The sequence below is a fragment of the Saimiri boliviensis genome, chromosome 4, assembly GCF_048565385.1.
Source record: "Saimiri boliviensis isolate mSaiBol1 chromosome 4, mSaiBol1.pri, whole genome shotgun sequence".
Taxonomy (NCBI): Eukaryota; Metazoa; Chordata; class Mammalia; order Primates; family Cebidae; genus Saimiri; species Saimiri boliviensis.
In genome coordinates, this window is record NC_133452.1 from 34,368,824 (window position 1) to 34,393,115 (window position 24,292).

The 24,292-nt window shown below is 37.2% G+C and overlaps 1 protein-coding gene across 13 annotated transcripts in view; it reads left to right on the plus strand.

Moving 5' to 3' along the window:
- AHI1 (Abelson helper integration site 1) overlaps positions 1-24,292 on the plus strand; it is a 226,017-nt gene that overhangs the window by 115,721 nt on the left and 86,004 nt on the right. For 10 of the 13 annotated variants that reach the window (XR_012517180.1, XM_074397418.1, XM_074397419.1 and 7 more), the window contains one exon: positions 21,365-21,420. Coding sequence is in view for 12 of the 13 variants with exons in the window: in XM_074397418.1 (XP_074253519.1) it covers positions 21,365-21,420 (56 nt within the window). In the remaining variant the exon portion in view is untranslated. Of the gene's footprint in view, positions 1-1,838; positions 9,906-21,364; positions 21,421-22,050; positions 22,115-24,292 lie in introns of those variants that run through there. The other 3 variants (XM_074397425.1, XM_074397424.1, XM_074397423.1) reach the window with 3 other exon arrangements.

Consider the following 24,292-nt stretch of genomic DNA (forward strand, 5'->3'; position numbering starts at 1 on the left):
AAAGTGATTGAGAAATATGGAAAGTGACAAATGACTATATGTGTGACTGGTCATTTTTTTAAAATAATGTAAGAGTGTTTTGTATTATAAATGGTTAATAAGTAAAAAGTGGAACATTATTCTTATTTCTGACAATTTATTTTTTTCCTCAACTTTCTCTAAGAAAACATTCAATTGTAATTCATAAGGAATAAAAGTTAAGAATGATTTCTGACTCGTTTCCATTCCTGTTTTTTTAAAAGAACCAGAAATACTATATTTTAATAGAAGTACTCTAATGAAAATTATTATTCAGTTTAAAAAATAAAAACATTTAATATTTTAAAAAATTAATTGAAGCAGTTCATCAAGCATTGTTTATGGAGAGCCTACTGTGTGACAGAAACTCTGCCAAACAATGCAAGAAATGGAAGATGAAAGCTCTCAGAGGCTTTCCAGTCATTTTAGGGAGTCCAGCAGGCAAAGAAGTAGTACAGTATGATGATGGTAAATTCAACAGGTCATTCATATAAAACACTGGCAGCACAGAGTGGGGAGTAAATCTGATTAAATGTATCATCCTTATAAAGTTCACTTAGTTTTATGGCCCTGTGTAGAAGTTTATATTGCCCATGCAATATACAACAATATCATCTATTTAGGAGTTCTCTAAATGATAGCTTAGAACTAGGAATCTGGATTTTGTGGCTGGCCTTTTGTAAGGCTCACATGTCACAAGTCATCTAATGACCTTATTAGTATGCTTGCTTCACATCTGCCTCCCAAGGATAGTATTCTGAGAATAAGTGAGTTTATACTTATAAAAGACTCCAGTTTATTTCATATTAATGTCAATGTGGGTGTGCGTGTATGTATATGGTTTTTTTCTTTGTTTGTTTTATTTTTGAGACGGAGTCTCACTCTGTTGTCCACGCTGAAGTGCAGTGGCGAAATCTCAGCTCACTGCAACTTCTGCCTCCCAGGTTCAATCCGTTCTCCTGCCTTAGCCTCCCGAGTAGCTGGGATTACAGGCATGTACCAACACGCCCGGCTAATTTTTTTGTATTGTTAGTAGAGACAGGGTTTCACCATATTGGCCAGGCTGGTCTCGAACTCCGGACCTCGTAGTCTGCCCACCTCAGCCTCCCAAAATGCTGGGATTACAGGTGTGAGCCACTGCACCCAGCTGTATATATGTTACTGTATATCCTTGCCACTTTTTAAAAAAAGGAATCAAGTCTTTTACATCTCATTGCTGTTAAATTTGTCTGAGAAATGTAGGACGTGAACAGGTTTTTTGGGGGTTTTTTTTTGCCAGCTCAGAATCAGTGAAGCCTGTTTTTTGTAGAAGCCCTCTCCTCCGTCTTTTTCTTCCCTTTGATAGTGACGTTATGAGACATAATGTCATCTCAGTCTTTTGAGTCTGATTTTAAAGTGAAGATTTAATGAAGAGTTGAAAGCAAAACACTTTAAAAGCTAATGAAAAAGGCAGTTATAAATGCACATATAACAGGCAAATTAATGTACTTAATGTTCACTGAACTATAGGAAAAAATTAATAGCATAATAAGCTTTTTTTAATTGAATTGTCTTTGCTTTGAGTATGAAAAACTTTCTCTAAATCATCATGCTTATGTTCAAAGTTTAAAAGTTTTCCCTAGAATTTAAAATGTCTCTTTTATGAAAAGACCTGAAAAAATTGGTTCATAGCGTCTCACATTCTCAATACCGTACCAGTGTAATAGGCCAAAAAATGTTTTCCGTCACTAAATCCCTTCTTGTTTTAACTTTGTACTTTTTTTAGGGGATGGGGTTGGTTTTATTTTACTTAAAAAGATGTTTAATTTGTACACATGCAGGTACCGGGAATGCAAGATCATTCATACATTCAGTAAGTACCCAATGCATACTTACGTTGTCCCAGGCACTTTTATAGGTGCTCTAAATGTATCAGTGAACAAAATTGGTAAAAATTCACATCGTTGTGTAGCTTATCTTCTAGTGGATCGTGACATTAAGCAAACATAGTCTGGTTATTCCCATCTGGGGAATTGGTTTCAGGACCCTTTTTAGAGCAAGGTCCTTGGATTCTCAAGTCCCTGATATAAAATGGATAGTATTTGGATATTAACCTATGTACATCCCACTATATACTTTTAAATTATCTCTAGATTACTTATAATACCTAATGCAATGTAAATGCTATACAAATAAATACAATGTAAATGCTATACAAATAGTTGTTGTCTTGTATTGTTTAGGGAATAATGACAAGAAAAATGTCTATGTGTTCAGTACAAGATGCATTTCTTTTCTGAATGGTTTCAGTTCATGGTTGGTTGAATCCATGAATGCAGAACCCCACGGATACAGAAGGCTGTTAAATAAAAACAGAATAATGGCAAAGCAGGGAAGGGAGTTGACCTGAACAGTAGGGTTAGGTTGCTGTTTAAATGGGGTGGTCAAGGAAAGCTTCACAAAGTGGCTGACAATTAAGCAAAATTTTAAAGAAAGAAAACCGTATTGTCTGGGAGAATAGCATCCCCAACCAAGATCCTGAGACAGAAATGTACTTGGTATGTATTTTGAACGGCAAAGAGGTCAGTATATCTAGATTGGAGCAACAAAGGAGGAGAGTAGAAGACAGTAAGTCCAGAGAGGTAGCAGCAGGCCCAGATTGTATAGAACCTTATAGAAATGAAGTGCAGAACTCCACCCCATCCCTAGCACCGCTAGTATTCCCTGGAGACCTATTTTTTAAAAGGTAGGTAGATGGGATTGCATAGTTTGATATTTGCTGTAAGAGGAATGAACAAAATGTACTAGAGAAGGCAGATGATGTAGTGACAAGTTTTGTGTTGGAGAGGATAGTAAGGCCCCATAGAGAAGACAGTATGTGAACTAATTGTAAGATGAATCATAAAAGATGTGAGGGCATTCCAGCTAGGAAGGTCAGTTAAAAAGTCATTTAATAATTGAGATAGGAGAAGGGGGTTGAAGTAAGAGAGTGGAGATGTTGAATCATTAACACGGAGGTCTAGATTGTGAGGGAAGAAAGACAAGTAGAATTTGAGGGTGCTCGAGGCTTCTTATTTAGGTGAATGACTGGGTAGCAATCCATAAATGAAAATAGGGAAATATAAGAATATTGGGAGGAAGATCATGAATTGTATTTTGGATATTTTGAGTTTGAAATACCCGTGAGATATTCTGGTGTTTCTGAAACACGGTATCTCATAGCTTGCTCATTCATTTGAACCTCATTTATTAAATATTCTGTGAGTCAAGCTCTGTGCTAGGAACTACACAGTTTTGGAATACAAGCTTAGCCTATAGGTATAGATGAAGGAGTCACTGGTATATGTGTGGTATTTGAGCCCACGGGAGTTAGTGAGATAAGCTAGAAGAGGCTATTTAGCAAAAAGAAACTAAGAACTATTAGGGGTGACTGTAAGGTGGATAGCTTGGATGTTTGTTACCCAAAAAGACAGTAAGGAAAAAATGGAAGAAACAAGAAAATACAAGAAGCTTCTTTTGGTGTTGTCTTTTTTTTTTTTTTTTTTTAATTCTTCATTGTAATAACAAAGCTGAGTAAAAAGGAAATACAAAAATTATAAATTTACCTTTCTTATCCTTGTTATATTTATACTTTTGATTTTCAGTGCATAACATGTTAAATCTATATGTTAATCTATTGTTAATCTATTTTCAATCTATAACATTATTAAAATAATATTAATGTTAAAGACTGATATTGAATTATATTTTAAGGATCAAACACATAAAATTAAAGTGTGTTGGCCTTGCCAGTGTAATAAATATGTGATAAACTTTATTAGGAACACACACTACTGGCCTCAGGATATATAGAGCATGTCACAAAGTCTATGATTTGAACAGACTTCAATCCATATTAGAGTTTACTGAGGAAATTTATCAAATACTAAAAATTGTAGGCAACTCTTTATGGTTTTTAGGTAGAAATTAGTATAGTTGTATTTGACTGATTATTGTTTAGCACAATTAAATTATTTGGGCATTAGTTTAGAAGTCTGATAAATCTCTGCTAACTTTATGTATTTATTTTATCAGTGAATTTTATTTTTTATGAATATTTGGGAATAAATAATACAGATTATTAAAGACTGGCATAGCCCAGGGAGGTCTTCCCAGAGAGTACATATCTGGCAATTGTCAGAGCCAGTCTTCTAATAAATGCAGAATGGCCCCAGAGTCAGGACATATTATACTAATAAATTATCCCTTGAAATATGTTTTTTTCTAGTTGTAAAGGAGCAAATACTAATCATGGAGAATTATAAATAACTCATACTGCTGATTTGGGACAGTAATTTTCCCCAAAATTACTATTTTTCAATAAACATAGTAAATTTATTGAGTAATCAACATGTAGAACATAAATATATTTATGCATTAATTTTTAGCTTTCTCTTATTTTTAGGAAGGTGATCTGATAAATCCAGAGTTGGAGAAGGAGTGCTTTATTTGTGTTCTAGTTGTTTTTAATAATGCTGAGACATTTTTAAAATCGGAACTCAGGCTGGGCTCAGTGGTTCATGTGCCTAGTACTTTGTCACGTTGAGGCAGGAAGATTGCTTGAGGCCAGTAGTTGAAGACAAGCCTGGGCAACATAGTGAGACCTGTTACTACAAAAAAAATTTAAAAATTATCTGAGTATGGCAGTACATGCTTGTAGTCCTACTACTTTTGTGGCTAAGGTAGGAGGATCACTTAAGCCCAGGAGATGAAGGCTGTAATGAGCCATGATTATGCCACTGCACTCCATCTGAGGCAACCAAGCAAGACCCTGTATCTATCAATCAATCAATCAACTCAAAACCAGATTACTCTGCTTATATGGAAGATTTTACAGTGTTCAACAACTGTTCAAAATTCGGTTGCTTACTGTAAGATAATTAATTGTCTATTCAGGCAAAACTGTTGAAGATTCAGTTTGCATACTATCAGATAATTAAATAAATGTCTATTCAGGGCCTATTATTCCTCAACTTTATTTTGAAATTCTTTTTAAACCATAAAAATTTGGCAAAATGTAAAATAAAACCCCTAAATTTGCATTTGCTTCTTCCTTTCCAATCCTTTCCTTTCTATCCTTTCCTTCCAGGAAGGATATTTTACTGTATAACCACAGTACCATTATCATACCTAAGAAAAATAGCAAAGATTCTCATCTAATAGTTTGTATTCAGATATCCCTAATTGTATCAAAATGTTTTAAGCAGTTTTTGTTTACTTGCTTATTTTATTCAGCTTCCAGTCCTGATTCATACTTAAATTGCTTGTCATGTCATTTTAATGTCATTTGATTTCAGTTAATCTAGAATCTTTTTTTTTTTTTTTGGTTGCTATGACATTGACTTTTTAAAGAGTCTGACTGGACCAACTGTCTTTTAAAATGTCCAACGTTTTGAATTTATTTCATCCTGATTATATTCAGGCTAAACTTTTTTTGCAAAAATACTATTTAAAAAATCTAAAAAGTACGTGTAAACGATTTGCACTTTTTTGCATTATATCAGGTGCATATCATGTCAGCTTGTCCCACTTTTGGTGTTGTCAAGTGTAGTCCTTAATTAAGGTGGTGAACACCAGATCTCTTCATTGTAAAAATTAAATTTTTTCTTTGTAATTGTTGAGTAATCTGTGGAATGATACTTTAAGGCAGGCGTCCCCAAACTTTTTACACAGAGGGCCAGTTCACTGTCCCTCAGACCGTTGGAGGGCCGCCACATACTGTGCTCTCTGCTCCTCTCACTGACCACCAACGAAAGAGGTGCTCCGGTGCCCCTTCCTGAAGTGCGGCGGGGTGGGGTGGAGGGTGGTGCGGGCAGATAAATGGCCTCAGGGGGCTGCATGCGGCCCGCGGGCCATGGTTTGGGGACGCCTGCTTTAAGGCCATGTAAATATCTTGTTCCCAATCTTCCTTTGTTCTTTATGTGTTCCTTATGGGCTTAGCCTACTTACTGGTTTCAGTGTCCATGGATGATCCTGGCCTGAATTAATTATTATAGTGGGTGGAGGATACAAAATGGTGTTTTCTAGTGCTGTCATCACCTTTACATTTATTGGCTGGTGTTCTTCAGTCGAGTGTTTTCTTTTTTTTTCCCCCTCATTCCTGTCTTTCTATATGAGTACTGTAGGTTTTTTCATTCAATTTGTTGTACAACTTTTCTAACATTTTTTTTGTGTGGCTCAAATTGTTCCCTAATTTGGCAAAGGATAACCCATTCATTCCTGCTCTTATATCCTTTGATATGAATCAGCCGTTGAGCACTTCTGTGCTTATGATGTCCTAGGTTCATCTTCTGCTATCCTTGCCCAGAGCTGGAATCAGTCTTTTCTCCAAGGAACTCTGGTATTGTGAATAGATAATGCAATTAGAAACTAAAATCTGGGACTAAGTACACTCACTGCTATTGGGGAATCATTGCTTCTAAATCCTTTCAGTGAACACAACTCGAAAATAAATTTTTATAAAATCAGCAAGTTTATATTGCTGTTCCCAGTTATCTTTATTATATATTTGTATGCTTTTGTTCGACATAATAGATACATTATTTTTGACATAATTGACATATTATCAACAATAAAGGCTGCAAATATTTTTCCCACTTTGTCATTTGGCTTTTGACCTTGCAGTACAAATGTTGCAAAGTATGGATTCAATGTATATTTCAAGCTGTCTGTCCACTTGTCCCCAACAAATTGTCCCAACAACATGTATTTGAAAATATCTCTTCTTCTTCATATACCATATGTACTTGCATCTTTTTTTAAATATTTTAATCTATTCTGCTGGTCTGCATGGCTACTTATCTGTTAATACTGTATTATTTTAGTTACAGAGGCTTTTAATGATATATAATAGTATTGACTAGTGTTTATTTCCAATGGTTGCTTTTTTTGCCCCTCAGGATTTTTTTAAGATATTCTTGGATGTTCTTCTATATGATTTTTAGAATCAACTTGTCTAGTGCTGGGAAAAAATTTTAAAAATTAAAATCATATTAAATTCATATATTTTCTTGGGAAGAGCTAACATTTATGATGCTACATTGTTGTGGTACACAGCATAGGGTGTTCCATTTGTTCCAGACTATAGATACTCCTCAACTTACAATAGACTTATATCTCAGTAAACCCAAAATATGTCAGAAAAGCATCCAGACCTACCAAACATCATACTTTAGCCTAGCCTTCGTTAAACATGCTCAGAACACATACATTAGCCTACAGTTAGGCCACATCATCTAAGACAAAGCCTATTTTATAATAAAGTGTTGAACATCTCATGTAATTTAGTGAATATTCCACTGAATGTGAAAAATGGAGTAGTCGAAGTAGTTGTATGGGTACTCAAAGTGTGCTTTCCACTGAGAGCACGTTACTTTCAAACTGTGGTAAAGTTGAAAACTTGTTAAATCAGACCATGGTAAGTCAAGGAACACCTGTACTTTTGTGTTTTTCAGAAGTATTTTAAGGTGTTCTTCATACTGTTTTACATATTTTTTCTTGTACTTATTCATATATTTTATCATTTACATTGCCCTTATAAGTGAAATATTGTTTATTATATCTTCAAATTTGTTTGACTATGTAAGAGAAATTGATTTTTGTATATTAAATTTATATTATTCTAACTTTCTGATTTATTTTATTAGCTCTGGTACTGATTGTGTCAATTTTAGCATTGATTCTTTTGGACTTTCTAGATATAAAATTACATTATCTTCAAAACATAGTTTATCTTCTTTTCTAATTCTTAAGAAAGGCTTGCAGTCTCAGTACAGATAACTTACATTAAACTAGAAGAAAATATCTCTGCCTTCTATAACTGTATCCTACTGGAATATAATAAATTTCATGTTTTCATAGACCCCGATAAAGCATAATTCTGCCTCTGTTCTATCCAGAAAGATCCATGGGGACTGCCAGAACTGACATAGAATGCATAGGTATCATATTGCCCAAAACAAAACTCATAAGATGTCATGAAAGGGAAGTTAGAGCTCTTCCTGTTCCCAGAACAGTGCCTTGTGCTTAGCGAGTAGCTTGTAACCATTTAGTAATGATACATAAGATTGCTGGATATATGTTCTGTCTTTAAAACTTGGCACATATTCCTGCCTGTTTTTGTTTTGCAGCATATCTGTTTGTCTTTGTTATTCTTTCTTTGACCATAGCCCTGAGTTAAAGGTTGGTAGGGTTTAGGAAAACTCAAAAAAGTATGCTTCAGCTGTTCAAATTAGGTACAATGGGGTGAAATGTCATGATCTGATTTTCTACAAAATAAAATACTAAAAATATCTCCCAAGAAACATAAAGTTTCTTTTATTATCTTCTCTAGATTGTGTTACTATATGGGAAATTAGGGAAATGTTTTAGTCATGCATCACTTAACAGTGGGGAAACATTCTAAGAAATTAATAGCTGATTTTGTCATTATGCAAACATCGTAGAGTGTACTTACACAAACCTAAATGGTATAGCCTACTACACCTAAGCTATATGGTATGGCCAGCTGTTCCTAGGCTATAAACCTGTACAGCATATGGCCATACCTAATGCTGTAGACAGTTGTAACACAATGGTAAATAACTGTGTATCTAAACATAGAAAGGTACAGCAAAATACAATATTATAATCTTATGGGACCCCTCCAATTGTACATGCAATCTGTCATTGACTAAAACATCATTACTCAGCATATGACTGTAATACATTTCAGTTTTGCAGTAAGTTTAGGAATATTACCAATGGGTAAATTAACATTTTTTAAAACAGTCCTAGTACATTAACTGAGGCATTCTGATGACTACTACACTTACGCATTATAGCATATGAATCTGGTGAATGTGGCATAGGAAAATAGATTCATTCAGTTAATATTTGAGTCAACCATTGAATACCTTCTATATTTTAAGCATTTGGGTTAGGCACTGTGGATATGAAGATGAATAAAATCAGGTCCCAACCACAGGGGCTAAACAAATATATAAATGGATCTGGAGAGTTTGTGGCTTAGAGGTGTGGGTTTTAGTCCAGGTACTGCTGCTTTTAGTTATATGACCTTAGGAACGTTACCTGCCTTCTAATTTACTTTCTGAAAGCCACTGTTTCCTTCTTTTAAAATGGGGTTATCTTGTTGTTTAGTAATTAACTTACACTTATTTTGTGTGTATGTGTCTATGTGACAGTCTCACCCTGTCACCTGGGCTGGAGTGCAGTGGTGCAACCATGGCTCACTGCAGCCTTGACCTCCCAGGCTCAACTCAAGCAATCCTCCCAAGTAGCTGGAACTACACATGCATACCCACATCCAGCTAATTTTTTTCCCCCTTCGTAGAGACAGAGTCTTGCTATGTTGCCAGGGCTAGTCTCAAACTCTTGCTCTCAAGCAATTCTCCTGCCTCAGCCTCCCGAAGTGCTAGAAATACAGGCATGAGCCACTCAGTGCACCTGGCAAGAAGTCTTAATAGTTGTTTTTTGTTTGTTTTGTTTTAATTCAAAAGACTCTAATTATTTCATTGTCATCAGTGTCACTACCAGTTCTAGTTTATTTCATCTTCTTCAGTTACTGAAGCTCTTTAAGAAAGTTATTTTCTTTGCCTCTTCATGGTCTGTTGCCCCAGGTATACTGATGGAAGTCTGAGTTGTGGCAAAAACAAACCTGCCCATGATACCCCTCTGCTGGGGCACAGGAGTAACCTTCTCTTCTCAAGTCTCATTAGTTGCAAGTTACAACCACTTCCCAGTGACTGGGACTGAATACCAATTCATCCAGAAGCCAGTTCTTCGAGGAATATAGACCCTTTTTAGGGTTATTATTATTTAATAACCTTTTTAGGGTTATTAAAATTACTAAATCTTAGGTTTGTAGTACATTAAGGGCCTGGAAGAGCCTATGAACCTTGACATACTGGCATGGTTCATAGGATCTTCGAGGCCCTTAATGTACTACAAACATTAAGCTAACCAATATTGCCCATTTCCAAGGAGATTTACAGCTTCTGTTGGCTGAAAGCCCTCAATGAACTCTGAAAACTTAATTTTCTACTCAAACCTTTGGAAAAAGACTGCTTACTCTGCACAGATCCTTGCTCAACAATGAGTAGAACAAAGTCCTCCCATCCTGACCCTTTACCTTGACATACTGGCATGGAGATCCCAGGAAAACTTTATTCTGATATACACTCCAGGTTTTGCCCACCTTCTTGTCTTAGTCTTTGTAGATCTCTAGAAAGAAACTAAACTATATGATTTCAAACGGTAAAATCTTTCGAGTAGAAAGGATGTTCACCTAGAAGATTAATTGCAGATTATCACAAACATAAAAGCTGTGAAGGTAAAGGTGAGCTGTAAAATTAAACAATAGGATAAAATTTCCCTGAGCAGATGATAAGACCCTGTGGGTCAAAGGCTTTATCAAGTCCCAGGAAAAGATTAATAATAACAAAGGCACTCAGTCATACTCTGGTGAAATTCCTGAATTTCCTATTTAAAGGAAAAGTATCACAAGCTTCTGTATAGGAGGAACAGGTTGTTTACATAGGAAAGACAATCAGTGAACACTTATGACATATCTAAAAGACTAGAAGCTGGCTGGTAGTGGAATAACATACAACCAAGATAAAGGGTTTCCTATCCAAAGGAAGGCATATTTGGATATACAAAGATTTAGAGAATACTCTAACCAAATGACAACTGAATGAAACAGAAATCTCAAGGGAAAACATTAGCTTTTTCTGTTAGGCATAGAGGAAAAGATTAGGTTTTTTCTTACACTAAATCATTTTGTTTCATAAATTCACACTTAGCACTTCTACAAATTCCCATGCATTTTTATCTCTTCAAACTTAACTATAGAAAAAGAATAGAGAAATAGAAGCCTTCTAAAAGTTTAATCTTGATGTGGAACAAGGAGATAATGGTAAGTATAGTATCTTGGTTGGAGAGAGATTTAGATGTAAATTTACTTGGATAAATACCAGAAGGTAACTAATAGAAGATTTAAGTATTGGTAAAACTGAAAATAAATTTAAGATCAACAGGCAAAGAAAAAAAGGAGTATACACTGAAATGGATCAAAAATAAGAAAATTTTAAAAAGCAACAGTATAACTAAATGGAAGTGGAGTTTTGCTTCTAATCAGTATGTGCATTGTAATGATCATCATTCTTACCATACTATTGACAAGACCTCACATAAACTAAAAAGCTATCAAAGAGATGTGGTGACAGAGAATTCTAAATAAAATAAATTGCAAAAAGAAATTAACCCTACTGCATAAAGGAGTAAAGACAAGCAGTCACTTTGATACAGGGGAACATTTATTGAGATAGAAACCAGGCAAGCAGAGGAGCAAGCCATCTACAGGCAGAGTTACTGCTGAGACAAGGAGAGATTAGCTGAACTTCTAAGGATTATGTGGACTGGCATGATAGATTGTAATCTGAAAGATCCCAAATGTCAGTCAGTCCTCTCCACCTATCAGTTCTCCCCAAGAGGGCTTTTGCAGCTTAAGCAGTGACAGGAAACTGGGAGTAAGGCAGAGAGAGTTCCCGTAATCTCAGAAGTTTAATTCCCAGAGTCTCCCTCGAAGGAATAACTCATCTCATTTTGGGGATAGTTATAATAATTAAGGTGTATTGAAATTAACTAAAGCAACAGCCCAGTCCCAACCCAAGCCAACTCCTGATTTGAAAGGAGATCTACCCCTTACCCTAGCTTTCTGGAAAAGGACATGGTGAGCCTTTTCTGAGGAAAGATATTTTCTATTTCAGTCTACTGATTATATGTCTAGCAGTTCTAACCTATCATCAAATTCTGAGGCATGTAAATTAGCAGCATTAGGTGACCCATAATCAAGAAAAAGAACAATGAATAAAAGGAATTCCACAGATAATCAAAATGTTGGAATTAACAGGCAAGCATTTTAAAATATCTGTTACATATATGTTAATAACTTTTGTGGAACCATGAGCAAAAGGAGTGCAAAGATGGAGAATTTCATGGAAGTCAGGATTTCCATTTAAAAGAAATGTAAATCCTAAAAAATAAATGAACGGATAGTCTAGACCTGGGGAGTATCGTAGATAAAACAAAACTTCATTAGATGGGCCTAACAGCAGATAGGACACATTAAAAGAAAGGACCACTGAACTGGAGGGCAAAACAATAAAAATTATACAGATTATCCAAATTGAAACAAAGGTAAAGAGGAGGCATGGGAAGAAGAAAGAGTCAGATCTCTGTGACCATGTGAAACAGATCAAACATGCAATTGGAATTACAGAAGGAAAATAGAAAAAAATGGGTGAAGAAATATTTGAAGAAATAATAGGCTGCTACAGATACGAAAAACTTAGCAAGGGAAGTAGTCTTCAGCAATGCAAGCTTGTTTCCGGGCATTTAGCCTTAAAACTGTATTGATGCTGTCTCAAGATGGCAGATAGGAGACAGGACTAACTTGCAGCTCCCACCTGGACAGACAGAGCAGTGCACAGAGAATCACATTGTGAACTTTTGCTCCAAGAACTACTGCAGGAACATACCAGAGAAGCCAAGAGAATCCAGACCTGTTAGAGGAAGTGCCTTGCTGCTACAGGTTCCGTGAGATAGCTGCAAAACTGAGTGCCTACAGAGTGAGGGAGGGAATGTTTGCCCTGAACACACGTCCTCACTGGGGAACCTTAAGGATTTGACCTTACCTGCAGCTGAGATGACTTTAGACAGCCGAGTGAAATATAGGGGTAGATAAGCAGTGGGAAGAGCCCTGTGGGCGCTCTTGGTCCTCATAGAAGCCGTTCCTGCATTTCTGACTTTGTCTGTTGGAGTTCTTGGGGAGGCCTGCCAGTGGAATTGCAGAAAGACCACAGGAGAAGGAAACTTCTAGCTGAAGGTTGTAACAATTTCAGCTGAAGGCAGAGTTTCCTGGACAGAATCCAAGGAAAGGGGCAAATGAGGAGTGCAGATTTGGGAGTCCACAGCAGGTCGGAAGGCACAAAACCTGAAAGCCCTGCTTGCTTTCTCAGAGGGGAGGCTTGTAGCCTGGGGCAAGGCCTCAGCCCTGTTCACTGGCTGCCTGGAAATATACTCATTACTATGGGGAGTAGAGTGGGAATGAGACTGGCCTTTTGGGTTTTGTGGGAGCTGGATGAGGCCTGTCTTTTCCCGACTTCTCTGGTGACCTATATGACACAGCAGAGGCAGCCATAATCCTCCTGGGAAAGTAACTCCATCAGCCTGAGAACCATACCTTTGTCCCTCACAGTGGCTGCAGCAAGCCCTGCCACCCCCTCCCATGGTCTTTACCTGCCCTGGTAGCTGAAGACAAAGGAGATAGTCTCTTGGGAGCTCTGTGGCCCAGCCTGCACCTGAGAAACCTGAATACTTATCCAGGTGACTCTGGGGCAAGCTTGTATCCTCCCTGTTCTACCACAGCTGATGTTCTCTTGAAAGCCACCTTCCAGCTGGAGGCCAACCAACACAAAACCAGCACACTAAGTAGTACTACCAAGACCGTCATAGAATCCACTTCACTCCCGTGCTACCTCCACCAGAGCAGGTACTGGTGTCCATGGCTGAGAGACCTGAAGACAGATCATATCACCAGATTCTGCAGACACTCCCCAGTGCCAACACAGAGCCTGATAGCTCTGCTGGGTGGCTGGACCGAGAAGAGAAATAACGATCACAGCAGTTCAGCTCTCAGGAAGCCCCATCCTTAGGGAAATGGGGAGAGCACCACGTCAGAGGTACCACGTGGGACAAAAGAATCTGAACAATAGCACTTGGGCCCCAGATCTTCCCTCTGATAGAATCTACCCAAATGAGATGGAGCCAGAACAACAAGTCTGGTAATATGACAAAACAAAGTTATTTGACACCCCCAAAAGATCACACTAGGTCAACTGCAGTGGATCCAAATCAAGAAGTCTCTGAATTACCAGAAAAAAAATTCTGAAGATCAATTATTGAGGTACTCAAGGAGACACCAGAGAAAGGTGAATACCAACTTAAAGAAATTTTTTAAATGATACAGGATATAGATGGAAAAATCTCCAGAGAAAGAGATAGTAGCTTCTGGAAATGAAGGACACACTTAGGAAAATGCAAAATATATCAGAAAGTCTTAGCAATAGAATTAAACAAGTAGAAGAAAGGACATAAGAGCTTAAAGACAAGGCTTTCTAATTAACCCAATCTGACAAAGGCAAAGAAAAAAAATTTTTTAATTTATTATACTTTTAAGTTCTGGGATACCTGTACAGATGTGCAGGTTTGTTACATAGGTATACACATGCCATGGTGGTTTGGTGCATCCATCACCCCGTCATCTACATTAGGTATTTCTCCTAATGCTATCCCTCCCCTAGCCCCCCATCCCCTGACAGTCCCCAGTATGTGATGTTCCCCTCACTGTGTCTATGTGTTCTCATTTCAACACTCACTTGTAAGTGAGAGCATGTGGTGTTTGGTTTTCTGTTCTTGTGTCAGTTTGCTGAGAATGATGGTTTCCAACTTCATCCATGTCCCTGCAAAGGACATGAACTCATCTTTTTTTATGACTGCGTAGTATTCCATGGTATATATGTGCCACATTTTCATTATCCAGTCTATCGTGAATGGGGATTTGGATTGGTTCCAAGCCTTTGCTACTGTGAACAATGCCCCAGTAAACATACATGTGCATGTGTCTTTATAATAGAATGATTTATAATCCTTTGGGTGTACACCCAGTAATGGGAATCCTGGGTCAAGTAGTATTTCTATTTCTATTTCCTTGGCGAATCACCACACTGTCTTCCACAATGGTTGAACTGATTTACATTTTCTCTAACAGTGTTAAAGCATTCCTATTTCTTCACATCCTCTTCGGTATCTGTTGTCTCCTGATTTTTCAATGATTGCCATTCTAACTGGCATGAGATGGTATCTCAATGTAATTTTGATTTGCATTTCTCTAATAACCAGTGCTGATAAGCTTTTTTAAAAAATATTTTTATTCGCTGTATAAATGTCTTCTTTTGAGAAGTGTCTGTTCATATCCTTTGTCCACTTTTTGATGGGGTTGTTTGTTCTTGTAAATTTGTTTAAGTTCTTTGTAGATTGTGGATATTAGCCCTTTGTCAGATGGATATATTGCAAATATTTTTTCCCATTCTGTTGGTTGTCGGTTTACACTAATGGTAGTTTCTTTTGCTGTGCAGAATCTCTTTAGTTTAATTAGATCCTGTTTGTCTATTTTGGCTTTCTATTTTGGCTTTTGTTGCCATTGCTTTTGGCATTTTAGTCATGAAGTCCTTGCCCATGCCTGTGTCCTGAATGACATTGCCTAGGTTTTCTTCTAGGGCATTTATGCTGTTAGGTCTTAGGTTTAAATCTTTAATCCGTCTGGAGTTAGTTTTTGTATAAGGTGTAAGGAAGGGACTCAGTTTCAGCTTTTTGCATATGGCTAGCCAGTTTTCCCAACACCATTTATTAAATAGGGAAACCTTTCCCCATTGCTTGTTTTTTGTTTTTTGTTTTTTTCTTTGAAACAGAGTCTTGCTCTTATTGTGCAGGCTGGAGTGCAATGACACGATCTCGGCTCACCACAACCTCCGCCTCCCAGGTTCAAGCAATTCTCCTGCCTTAGCCTTCCAAGTAACTGGGATTACAGGCATGTACCATCATGCCCAGCTAATTTTGCATTTTTAGTTGAGATGGGGTTTCTCCATGTTGGTCAGGCTGGTCTCAAACTCCTGACCTCAGGTGATCTGCCTACCTTGGCCTTCCAAAGTGCTAGGATTACAAGCATGAGCCACTGTGCCTGGCCTCCCCATTGCTTGTTTTTGTCAGGTTTGTCAAAGATCAGATGGTTGTAGATGTGTGGCATTACTTCTGAGGCCTCGGTTCTGTTCCATTGGTTTATATTTCTGTTTTAGCATCAATACCATGCTGTTTTGGTTACTGTAGCCTTGTAGTATAGTTTGATCCAGGTAGCACAATGCCTCCAGCTTTGTTCTTTTTGCTTAGGATTGTCTTGGCTATATGGGCTCTTTTTTGGTTCCATATGAAATTTAAACTAATTTTTTCTAATTCAGTGAAGAATATCAATGGTAGCTTGATGGGGATAGCATTGAATCCATACATTACTTTGGGTAGTATAGGCATTTTCATGATACTGATTCTTCCTCTCCATAAGCATGTAATGTTTTTCCATTTGTTTATGTCCTCTCTGATTTCCTTGAGCAGTGGTTTGCAGTTCTCCTTGAAAAGATCCGATGTAGTGTAATTCTTAAGATCTCTAGGATATTTGGAATGGTCAGTGAGCATTGACTTAAAGGCATTAGCTGCCTTAGCCCTAACAAAAGAGTCAGACTGTCCTTTTTTTTTTTTTTTTTTTTTTTAGATGAAGTCTCACTCTGTCACCCAGGCTGGAGTGCAATGGTGCAATCTTGGCTCATTGTAACCTCTACATCCTGGGTTTAAGCAGTTCTCTTGCCTCAGCCTCTCAAGTAGCTGGGATTACAGGCACATGCCACCATACCTGGATACTTTTTGTATTTTTAGTAGAGACGGAGTTTCACTATGTTGGCCAGGTTGGTCTCGAACTACTGACCTCGAGTGATCTGCCCACTTTGGCCTCCCAACGTACTGGAATTACAGACATGAGCCACTGTACCCAGCAGTCTGTCCTTTGAAGCTCTGAAGCCAGGTTTGACTTCTTTTCTCTGGTGATGAAAGTACTGGAGATCATCTTCTATTAGAAAGCTGCTTCATCTCCATTGGAAATCTGTGGTTTAGAGTTGCCACCTTCAAGAGTGATCTCAGCTAAATCTTCTGGATAACTTGCTACAGCTTCTACACATCACTTACTGCTACACTTTGCACTTTAATGTTATGGAAATAGCTACCTTACCTTCTTTAAACCTCATCAATCAGCCTCTGCTCGTTTCAGACTTTTCTTCTGCAGCATCAGTGCAGAAGAAATGGTAGCTTGATAGGGATAGTATTGAATCTATAAATTACTTTGGGCATTATGGCCATTTTCACAATACTGATTCTTCCTAACCATGAGCATGGAATGTTTTTCCAACTGTTTGTGTCCTCTCTTACTTCCTTGAGCAGTGGTTTGTAGTTCTCCTTGAAGAGGTTCTTCACATCCTTTATTAGTTGTATTCCTTGGTAATTATTGGTGTAGAGGAATGTTTGTGATTTTTGCACGTTGATTTTGTATCCTGAGACTTTGCTGAAGTTGCTTATCAGCTTGAGATTTTGGGCTAAGACGATGGGGTCTTCCAAATATACAATCATGTCCTCTGCTAATAGAGACAATTTGACTTTCTCTTTTCCTAATTGAATACGCTTTATTTCTTTTTCTTGCCTGCTTGCCCTGGCCAGAACTTCCAGTACTATTTTGAATAGGAGTAGTGAGAGGGGGCATCCTGGTCTTGTGCCAGTTTTCAAAAAGAATGCTTCCAGTTTTTGCCCATTCAGTATGATACTGGCTGTGGGTTTGTCATAAATAGCTCTTATTATTTTAAGATATGTTCCATCGATACCCAGTTAATTGAGAGTTTTTAGCATAAAGCACTGTTGAATTTTATCAAAGGCCTTCTCTTCATCTATTGAGATAATCATGCAGTTTTTGTCTTTGGTTCTGTTTATGTGATGGATTATATTTATAGAATTGTGTATGTTGAACCAGCCCTGCGTCCCAGAGATGAAGCCAACTTGATCGTGATGGATAAGCTTTTTGATGTGCTGTTGAATTCAGTTTGCCAGTATTTTATTAAGGATTTTCACATCAATGTTTATCATGGATATTGGCCTAAAATTTTCTTTTTTAGTTGTGTCTCTGCCAGGTTTTGATATCAAGATGATGTTGGTCTCATAAAATGAGTTAGGGAGGATTCCCTCTTTTTTGTATTGTTTGGAATAGTTTCAGAAGAAATAGTACCAGCTCTTTGTACCTCTGGTAGAATTTGACTGTTAACCCATCTGGTCCTGGACTTTTTTTGGTTGGTAGGCTATTAATTGCTGCCTCAATTTCAGACCTTGTTATTGGTCTATTCGGAGATTCAACTTCTTCCTGGTTTAGTCTTGGGAGGGTGTAAGTTTCCAGGAATTTATCCATTTATTCTAGATTTATTGGTTTATTTGCATAGAGTTGTTTGTAGTAATCTTTGATTGTAGTTTGTTTTTCTGTGGGATTGGTGGTGATATCCCCTTTATCATTTATTATTGCATCTATTTGATTCTTCTGTCTTCTTTATTAGTCTGGATAGTGGTCTATTTTGTTGAAAAACAAGCTCTTGGATTTATTGATTTTTTTGAAGTGTTTTTTATGTTTCTGTCTCCATTAATTCTGCTCTGATCTTAGTTATTTCTTGTCTTCTGCTAGCTTTTGAATTTGTTTGATCTTGCTCCTCTAGTTCTTTCAATATTGATGTTAGGGTGTCAATTTTAGATCTTTCCTCATTTCTCTTGTGGGCATTTATTGCTATGAATTTCCCTCTAGACACTGCTTTAAATGTATCCCAGAGACTCTGGTACATTGTGTCTTCATTCTCACTGATTTCGAAGAACATCTTTAATTCTGCTTTCATTTCATTATTTATCCAGTAGACATCAGGAGCAGGTTGTTCATTTTCCATGCAATTGTGCAGTTTTGAGTGAATTTCTTAACCCTGAATTCTAATTCTGGTGCATTGTTGTCTGAGAGACTGTTATGATTTCCGATTTTTTTTTCCATTTGCCAAGGCATGTTTTACTTCCAATTATGTGGTCAATTTTAGAATAAGTCCAATGTGGTGCTGAGAAGAATGTATATCCTGTGGATTTTGGGTATAGAGTTCTGTAGATGTCTATTAGGTCTGCTTGGTCCAGATTTGAGTTCAAGCCCTGGATATCCTTGTTAATTTTCTGTCTCATTGATCTGTCTAATATTGACAGTGGGGTGTTAAAGTCTTCCACTATTGTTGTATAGGAGTCTAAGCACTTTGTAGGTCATTAAGAACTTGCTTTATGTATCTAGATGCTCCTGTATTTGGTGCATATATATTTAGGATTGTTAGTTCTTCTTGTTGCATTAATCCCTTTACCATTATGTAATGCCCTTCTTTGTCTCTTTTGATCTTTTTTGGTTTAAAGTCTGTTTTATCAGAGACTAGGATTGCACCCCCTGCTTTTTTTTCTGTTTTCCTCTCCATTTGCTTGCAAATCTTCCTCCATCTCTTTGTTTTGAGCCATGTGTGTCTTTGCACATGAGGTGGGTCTCCTGAATACCATGCACTGATGGCTCTTGACTCTTTATCCAGTTTGCCAGTCTGTGTCTTTTGATTGGAGCATTTAGCCCATTTACATTTAAGGTTAATATTGTTATATTTGAATTTGATCCTGGCATTTTGATGCTAACTAGTTGTTTTGCCCATTAGTTGATGCAGTTTCTTCATAGTGTCAATAGTCTTTACAATTTTGGTATGTTTTTGCAGTGACTGGTACTGATTGTTCCTTTCCATGTTTAGTGCTTCCTTCAGGAGCTCTTGTAAGGCAGGCCTGGTAGTGACGAAATCTCTCAGCAGTTGCTTGTTCCTAAAGGATTTTATTTCTCCTTTACTTATGAAATTTAGTTTGGCTGGATATGAAATTCTGGGTTAAAAATTCTTTTTTTTAAGGATGTTGAATATTGGCCCCCACTCTCTTCTGGCCTATAAGGTTTCTGCCAAGAGATCCACTGTGAGTCTAAGGGGCTTCCTTTTGTGGGTAACCCAATCTTTCTCTCTCACTGCCCTTAGCATTTTTTCCTTTATTTCAGCCCTGGTGAATCTGATGATTATGTGTCTTGGGTTGCTCTTCTCAAGGAATATCTTTGTGGTGTTCTATTTCCTGAATTTGAAAGTTGGCCTGCCTTGCTAGGTTGGGGAAGTTCTCCTGGATAATATCCTAAAGAGTGTTTTCCAACTTGGTTCATTCTCCTCATCAGTTTCAGGTACACCAGTCAAATGTAGATTTGGTCTTTTCACATAATCCCTTATTTCTTGGAGGCTTTGTTCATTTCTTTTCACTCTTTCTTTCTCTAATATTGCCTTCTGGCTTTGTTTCATTGGGTTGAGCTTCAATCTCTGATATCCTTTCTTCTGCTTGATTGATTCGACTATTGGAACTTGTTTATGCTTCACAAAGTTCTCATGCTATGTTTTTCAGCCCCATCAAGTTGTTTATATTCTTCTCTACGCAGGTTATTCTAATTAGTATTTCATCTAACCTTTGGGTTAGAACATACTCCTTTAACTCGGAGAATTTTATTACCCACCTTCTGAAGCCTACTTCTATCAGTTCATCAAATTCATTCTCCATCCAGTTTTGTTCCCTTGCTGGTGTGGAGTTGTGATCCCTTGGAGAAAAACTATGTTACTTTACTCATGTTTCATAATTCATTTTGAAAATGCCCTTGCAAAGTGATAGAAAGTGATTGTGTTGTTCTCACTTAATCCCTTTACCATACTTTAAGAAAAATGAGTCACATGCTTGTACAAGAGGAACTAACATTTAAACTGGAATTTTGCTAATTGCTGTTAACAGACATTGTAGTTCACACCTTGGACTAGTCCTGCATATGACAGCCTTTACCATTATTTGAACAAAACTGTGTTAATATCCTAATTGACGTGTTAGTTTGCTGGTGGACAGAAATTAGGAATTAAACAAGACCCACACCTGTGTTCATTTTTAACTTAAGTTAGACTCATCTTTACAGGTGAGATGCCCCGTGTCACATCCTGAAAGGCTGTTTAAAGAAATGCAGTAGAGAACACTGGGAACAAGAAGATAAATCCACACATGATAAAAGAGTATTTCAAGATTAGCCATCTGTGTTATCATTTTAAAGGAGGGAATCAGGGAAACTTTTTCTTCAGATACTCATGGTGATTGAGTAAATAGAATATGTTATAGTAGGAAGTCAGATGATCAAAGAAAAATTCAGATAGATTTATTTTCATTCTTTGAATGAGAAATAAAACTTTCATGAAAGAAAAGCAGCAGAACCCAGATAATGGTGTAACTTCTGAGCTGAGAACAGGGTATGGACACATCTTGCGCTATTGCTAGACATCACTTAAATGGGAAAAATGGCTTAGCCAACCTTGAGTCAGTGTAGCTAAACTCACCAACTGTTTCTGACTAAAGAATTCATGATACAACTTAAAAGGATCCTGCCTTCCAAGTGAGACTTTTTTCTTGTAAGCTCTGTGAGTGATAATAAATGTTTTTCTTAAAAAATGGCATAAATATTTTCAACATAAAATGGGGACAAGCTTAATAACCAAATATTCACAATATTTTCTTTCCACAGGGGTTATCAGCATTGAAAGAAAGCTTTGTAACCATCAGGTAGATATAGCACCAACGGTAAGACATTCTGTTGCTGAATTATTAAAAGTGTTAAGAAACTGCAGAATTATACTGGTTGTAGTCACTCACAATGCCATTGTAGAAAACTCTTACAACCTCTCTTTTGCCAAAAGTTATATCCTTGCAAGATTTGTTCATATTAATGTTGTTAACTTAGAAATACTTTGTAGATTTGATAAAGTAATATAAATATTTATGCAAATTGATTTAACTCTTCTAAAAATGAATGTTATTTTGTACACTAGCATGATTATTTAAAGTGAATGTTTTATAGTAGTGAAAAAGGGCCATTATGCTTCATTTCTCTTATAGGTTACTTTGCTTTATTATTATAGAACTGAAGTGTTATCTTTTATCTGTCTTCTATTACTATCAAACAACAAAAGGCATTTAACAATTATAGCATCTATTTACTATATTTTTTAATTGTATTAATAGAAGGAAGAGAATGAGTTTCCCTTTTAGTCTCTGAATATAATATTTATGTGAAACATATATTAGTTGCTAGTTTGCTGTTGAACAACTCATAAGATGATATAGAGTATACTGTACATTCCCTAATTCTTTTTTTTTTATTATTTTTATTTATTTTTCTTTTTAAGTCTTTTTTTTTTTATTGCATTTTAGGTTTTGGGGTACATGTGATGAACATGCAAGATTGTTGCATAGGTACACACATGGCAGTGTGCTTTGCATCCTTCCGTCCCCTCACCTGTATCTGTCATTTCTCCCCACCCCCCCGCCCCTCCCCCATTTCCCCCCAATGGACCCCAGTGTGTAGTGCTCCCCTCCCTGTGTCCATGTGTTCTCATTGTTCAACACCCGCCTACGAGCAAGAATATACGGTGTTTGATTTTCTGCTCTTGTGTCAGTTTGCTGAGAATAATGGTTTCCAGGTTCATCCATGTCCCTACAAAGGACGTGAACTCATCGTTTTTGATGGCTGCATAATATTCCATGGTGTATATGTACCACATTTTCCCTATCCAGTCTATCATCGTTGGGCATTTGGGTTGGTTCCAGGTCTTTGCTATTGTAAACAGTGCTGCAATGAACATTCGTGTGCATGTGTCCTTGTAGTAGAATGATTTATAATCCTTTGGATATATACCCAGTAATGGGATTGCTGGGTCAAATGGGATTTCTATTTTTAGGTCCTTGAGGAATCGCCACACTGTCTTCCACAATGGTTAAATTAATTTACATTCCCACCAACAGTGTAAAAGTGTTCCTATTTCTCCACATCCTCTCCAGCATCTGTTGTTTCCCGATTTTTTAATGATCGCCATTCTAACTGGTGTGAGATGGTATCTCAATGTGGTTTTGATTTGCATTTCTCTGATGACCAGTGATGATGAGCATTTTTTCATATGTTTGTTGGCCTCCCGTATATCTTCTTTTGTAAAGTATGTGTTCATATCCTTTGCCCATTTTTGAATGGGCTCGTTTGTTTTTTTCTTGTAGATCTGCTTTAGTTCTTTGTAAATTCTGGATATCAGCCCCTTGTCAGATGGGTAGACTGCAAAAATTTTTTCCCATTCTGTTGGTTGCCAATTCACTCTACTGACTGTTTCTTTTGCCGTGCAGAAGCTGTGGAGTTTGATTAGGTCCCATTTGTCTATTTTGGCTTTTGTTGCCATTGCTTTTGGCGTTTTGGTCATGAAGTCCTTGCCTACACCTATGTCCTGAATGGTTTTGCCTAGATTTTCTTCTAAGGTTTTTATGGTATTAGGTCTGATGTTTAAGTCTTTAATCCATCTGGAGTTAATTTTGGTGTAAGGTGTCAGGAAGGGGTCCTGTTTCTGCTTTCTGCACATGGCTAGCCAGTTTTCCCAACACCATTTATTAAACAGGGAATCCTTTCCCCATTGCTTATTTTTGTCAGGTTTGTCGAAGATCAGATGGTTGTGGGTATGTTGTATTTCCTCTGAGGCCTCTGTTCTGTTCCATTGGTCTATATCTCTGTTTTGGTACCAGTACCATGCTGTTTTGATTACTGTAGCCTTGTAGTATAGTTTGAAGTCCGGTAGTGTGATGCCTCCCGCTTTGTTCTTTTTGCTTAGAATTGACTTGGCTATGCGGGCTCTCTTTTGGTTCCATATGAAGTTTAAGGTGTTTTTTTCCAGTTCTGTGAAGAAGGTCATTGGTAGCTTGATGGGAATAGCGTTGAATCTGTAAATTACTTTGGGCAGTATGGCCATTTTCACGATGTTGATTCTTCCTAACCATGAACATGGAATGTTTCTCCATCTGTTTGTATCCTCTCTTATTTCGTTGAGCAATGGCTTGTAATTCTCCTTGAAGAGGTCCTTTACGTTCCTTGTTAGTTGTATTCCTAGGTACTTTATTCTCTTTATAGCCATTGTGAATGGCAGTTCGTTCTTGATTTGACTCTCTTGAAGTCTATTACTGGTGTATAGGAATGCTTGTGATTTTTGCACGTTGATTTTGTATCCTGAGACTTTGCTGAAGTTGTTTATCAGTTTCAGGAGATTTTGGGCTGAGATGATGGGGTCTTCCAGATATACAATCATGTCATCTGCAAATAGAGACAATTTGATTTCCTCCTTTCCAATTTGGATACCCTTTATTTCTTTTTCTTGCCTGATTGCTCTGGCTAGAACTTCCAGTACTATATTGAATAGGAGTGGTGAGAGAGGGCACCCTTGTCTAGTGCCAGATTTCAAAGGGAATGCTTCCAGTTTTTGCCCATTCAGTATGATATTGGCTTTTGGTTTGTCGTAAATAGCTTTTATTGTTTTGAGATACGTTTTGTCAATACCTAGTTTATTGAGGGTTTTTAGCATAAAGGGTTGTTGAATTTTGTCAAAAGCCTTCTCTGCATCAATCGAGATAATCATGTGGTTTT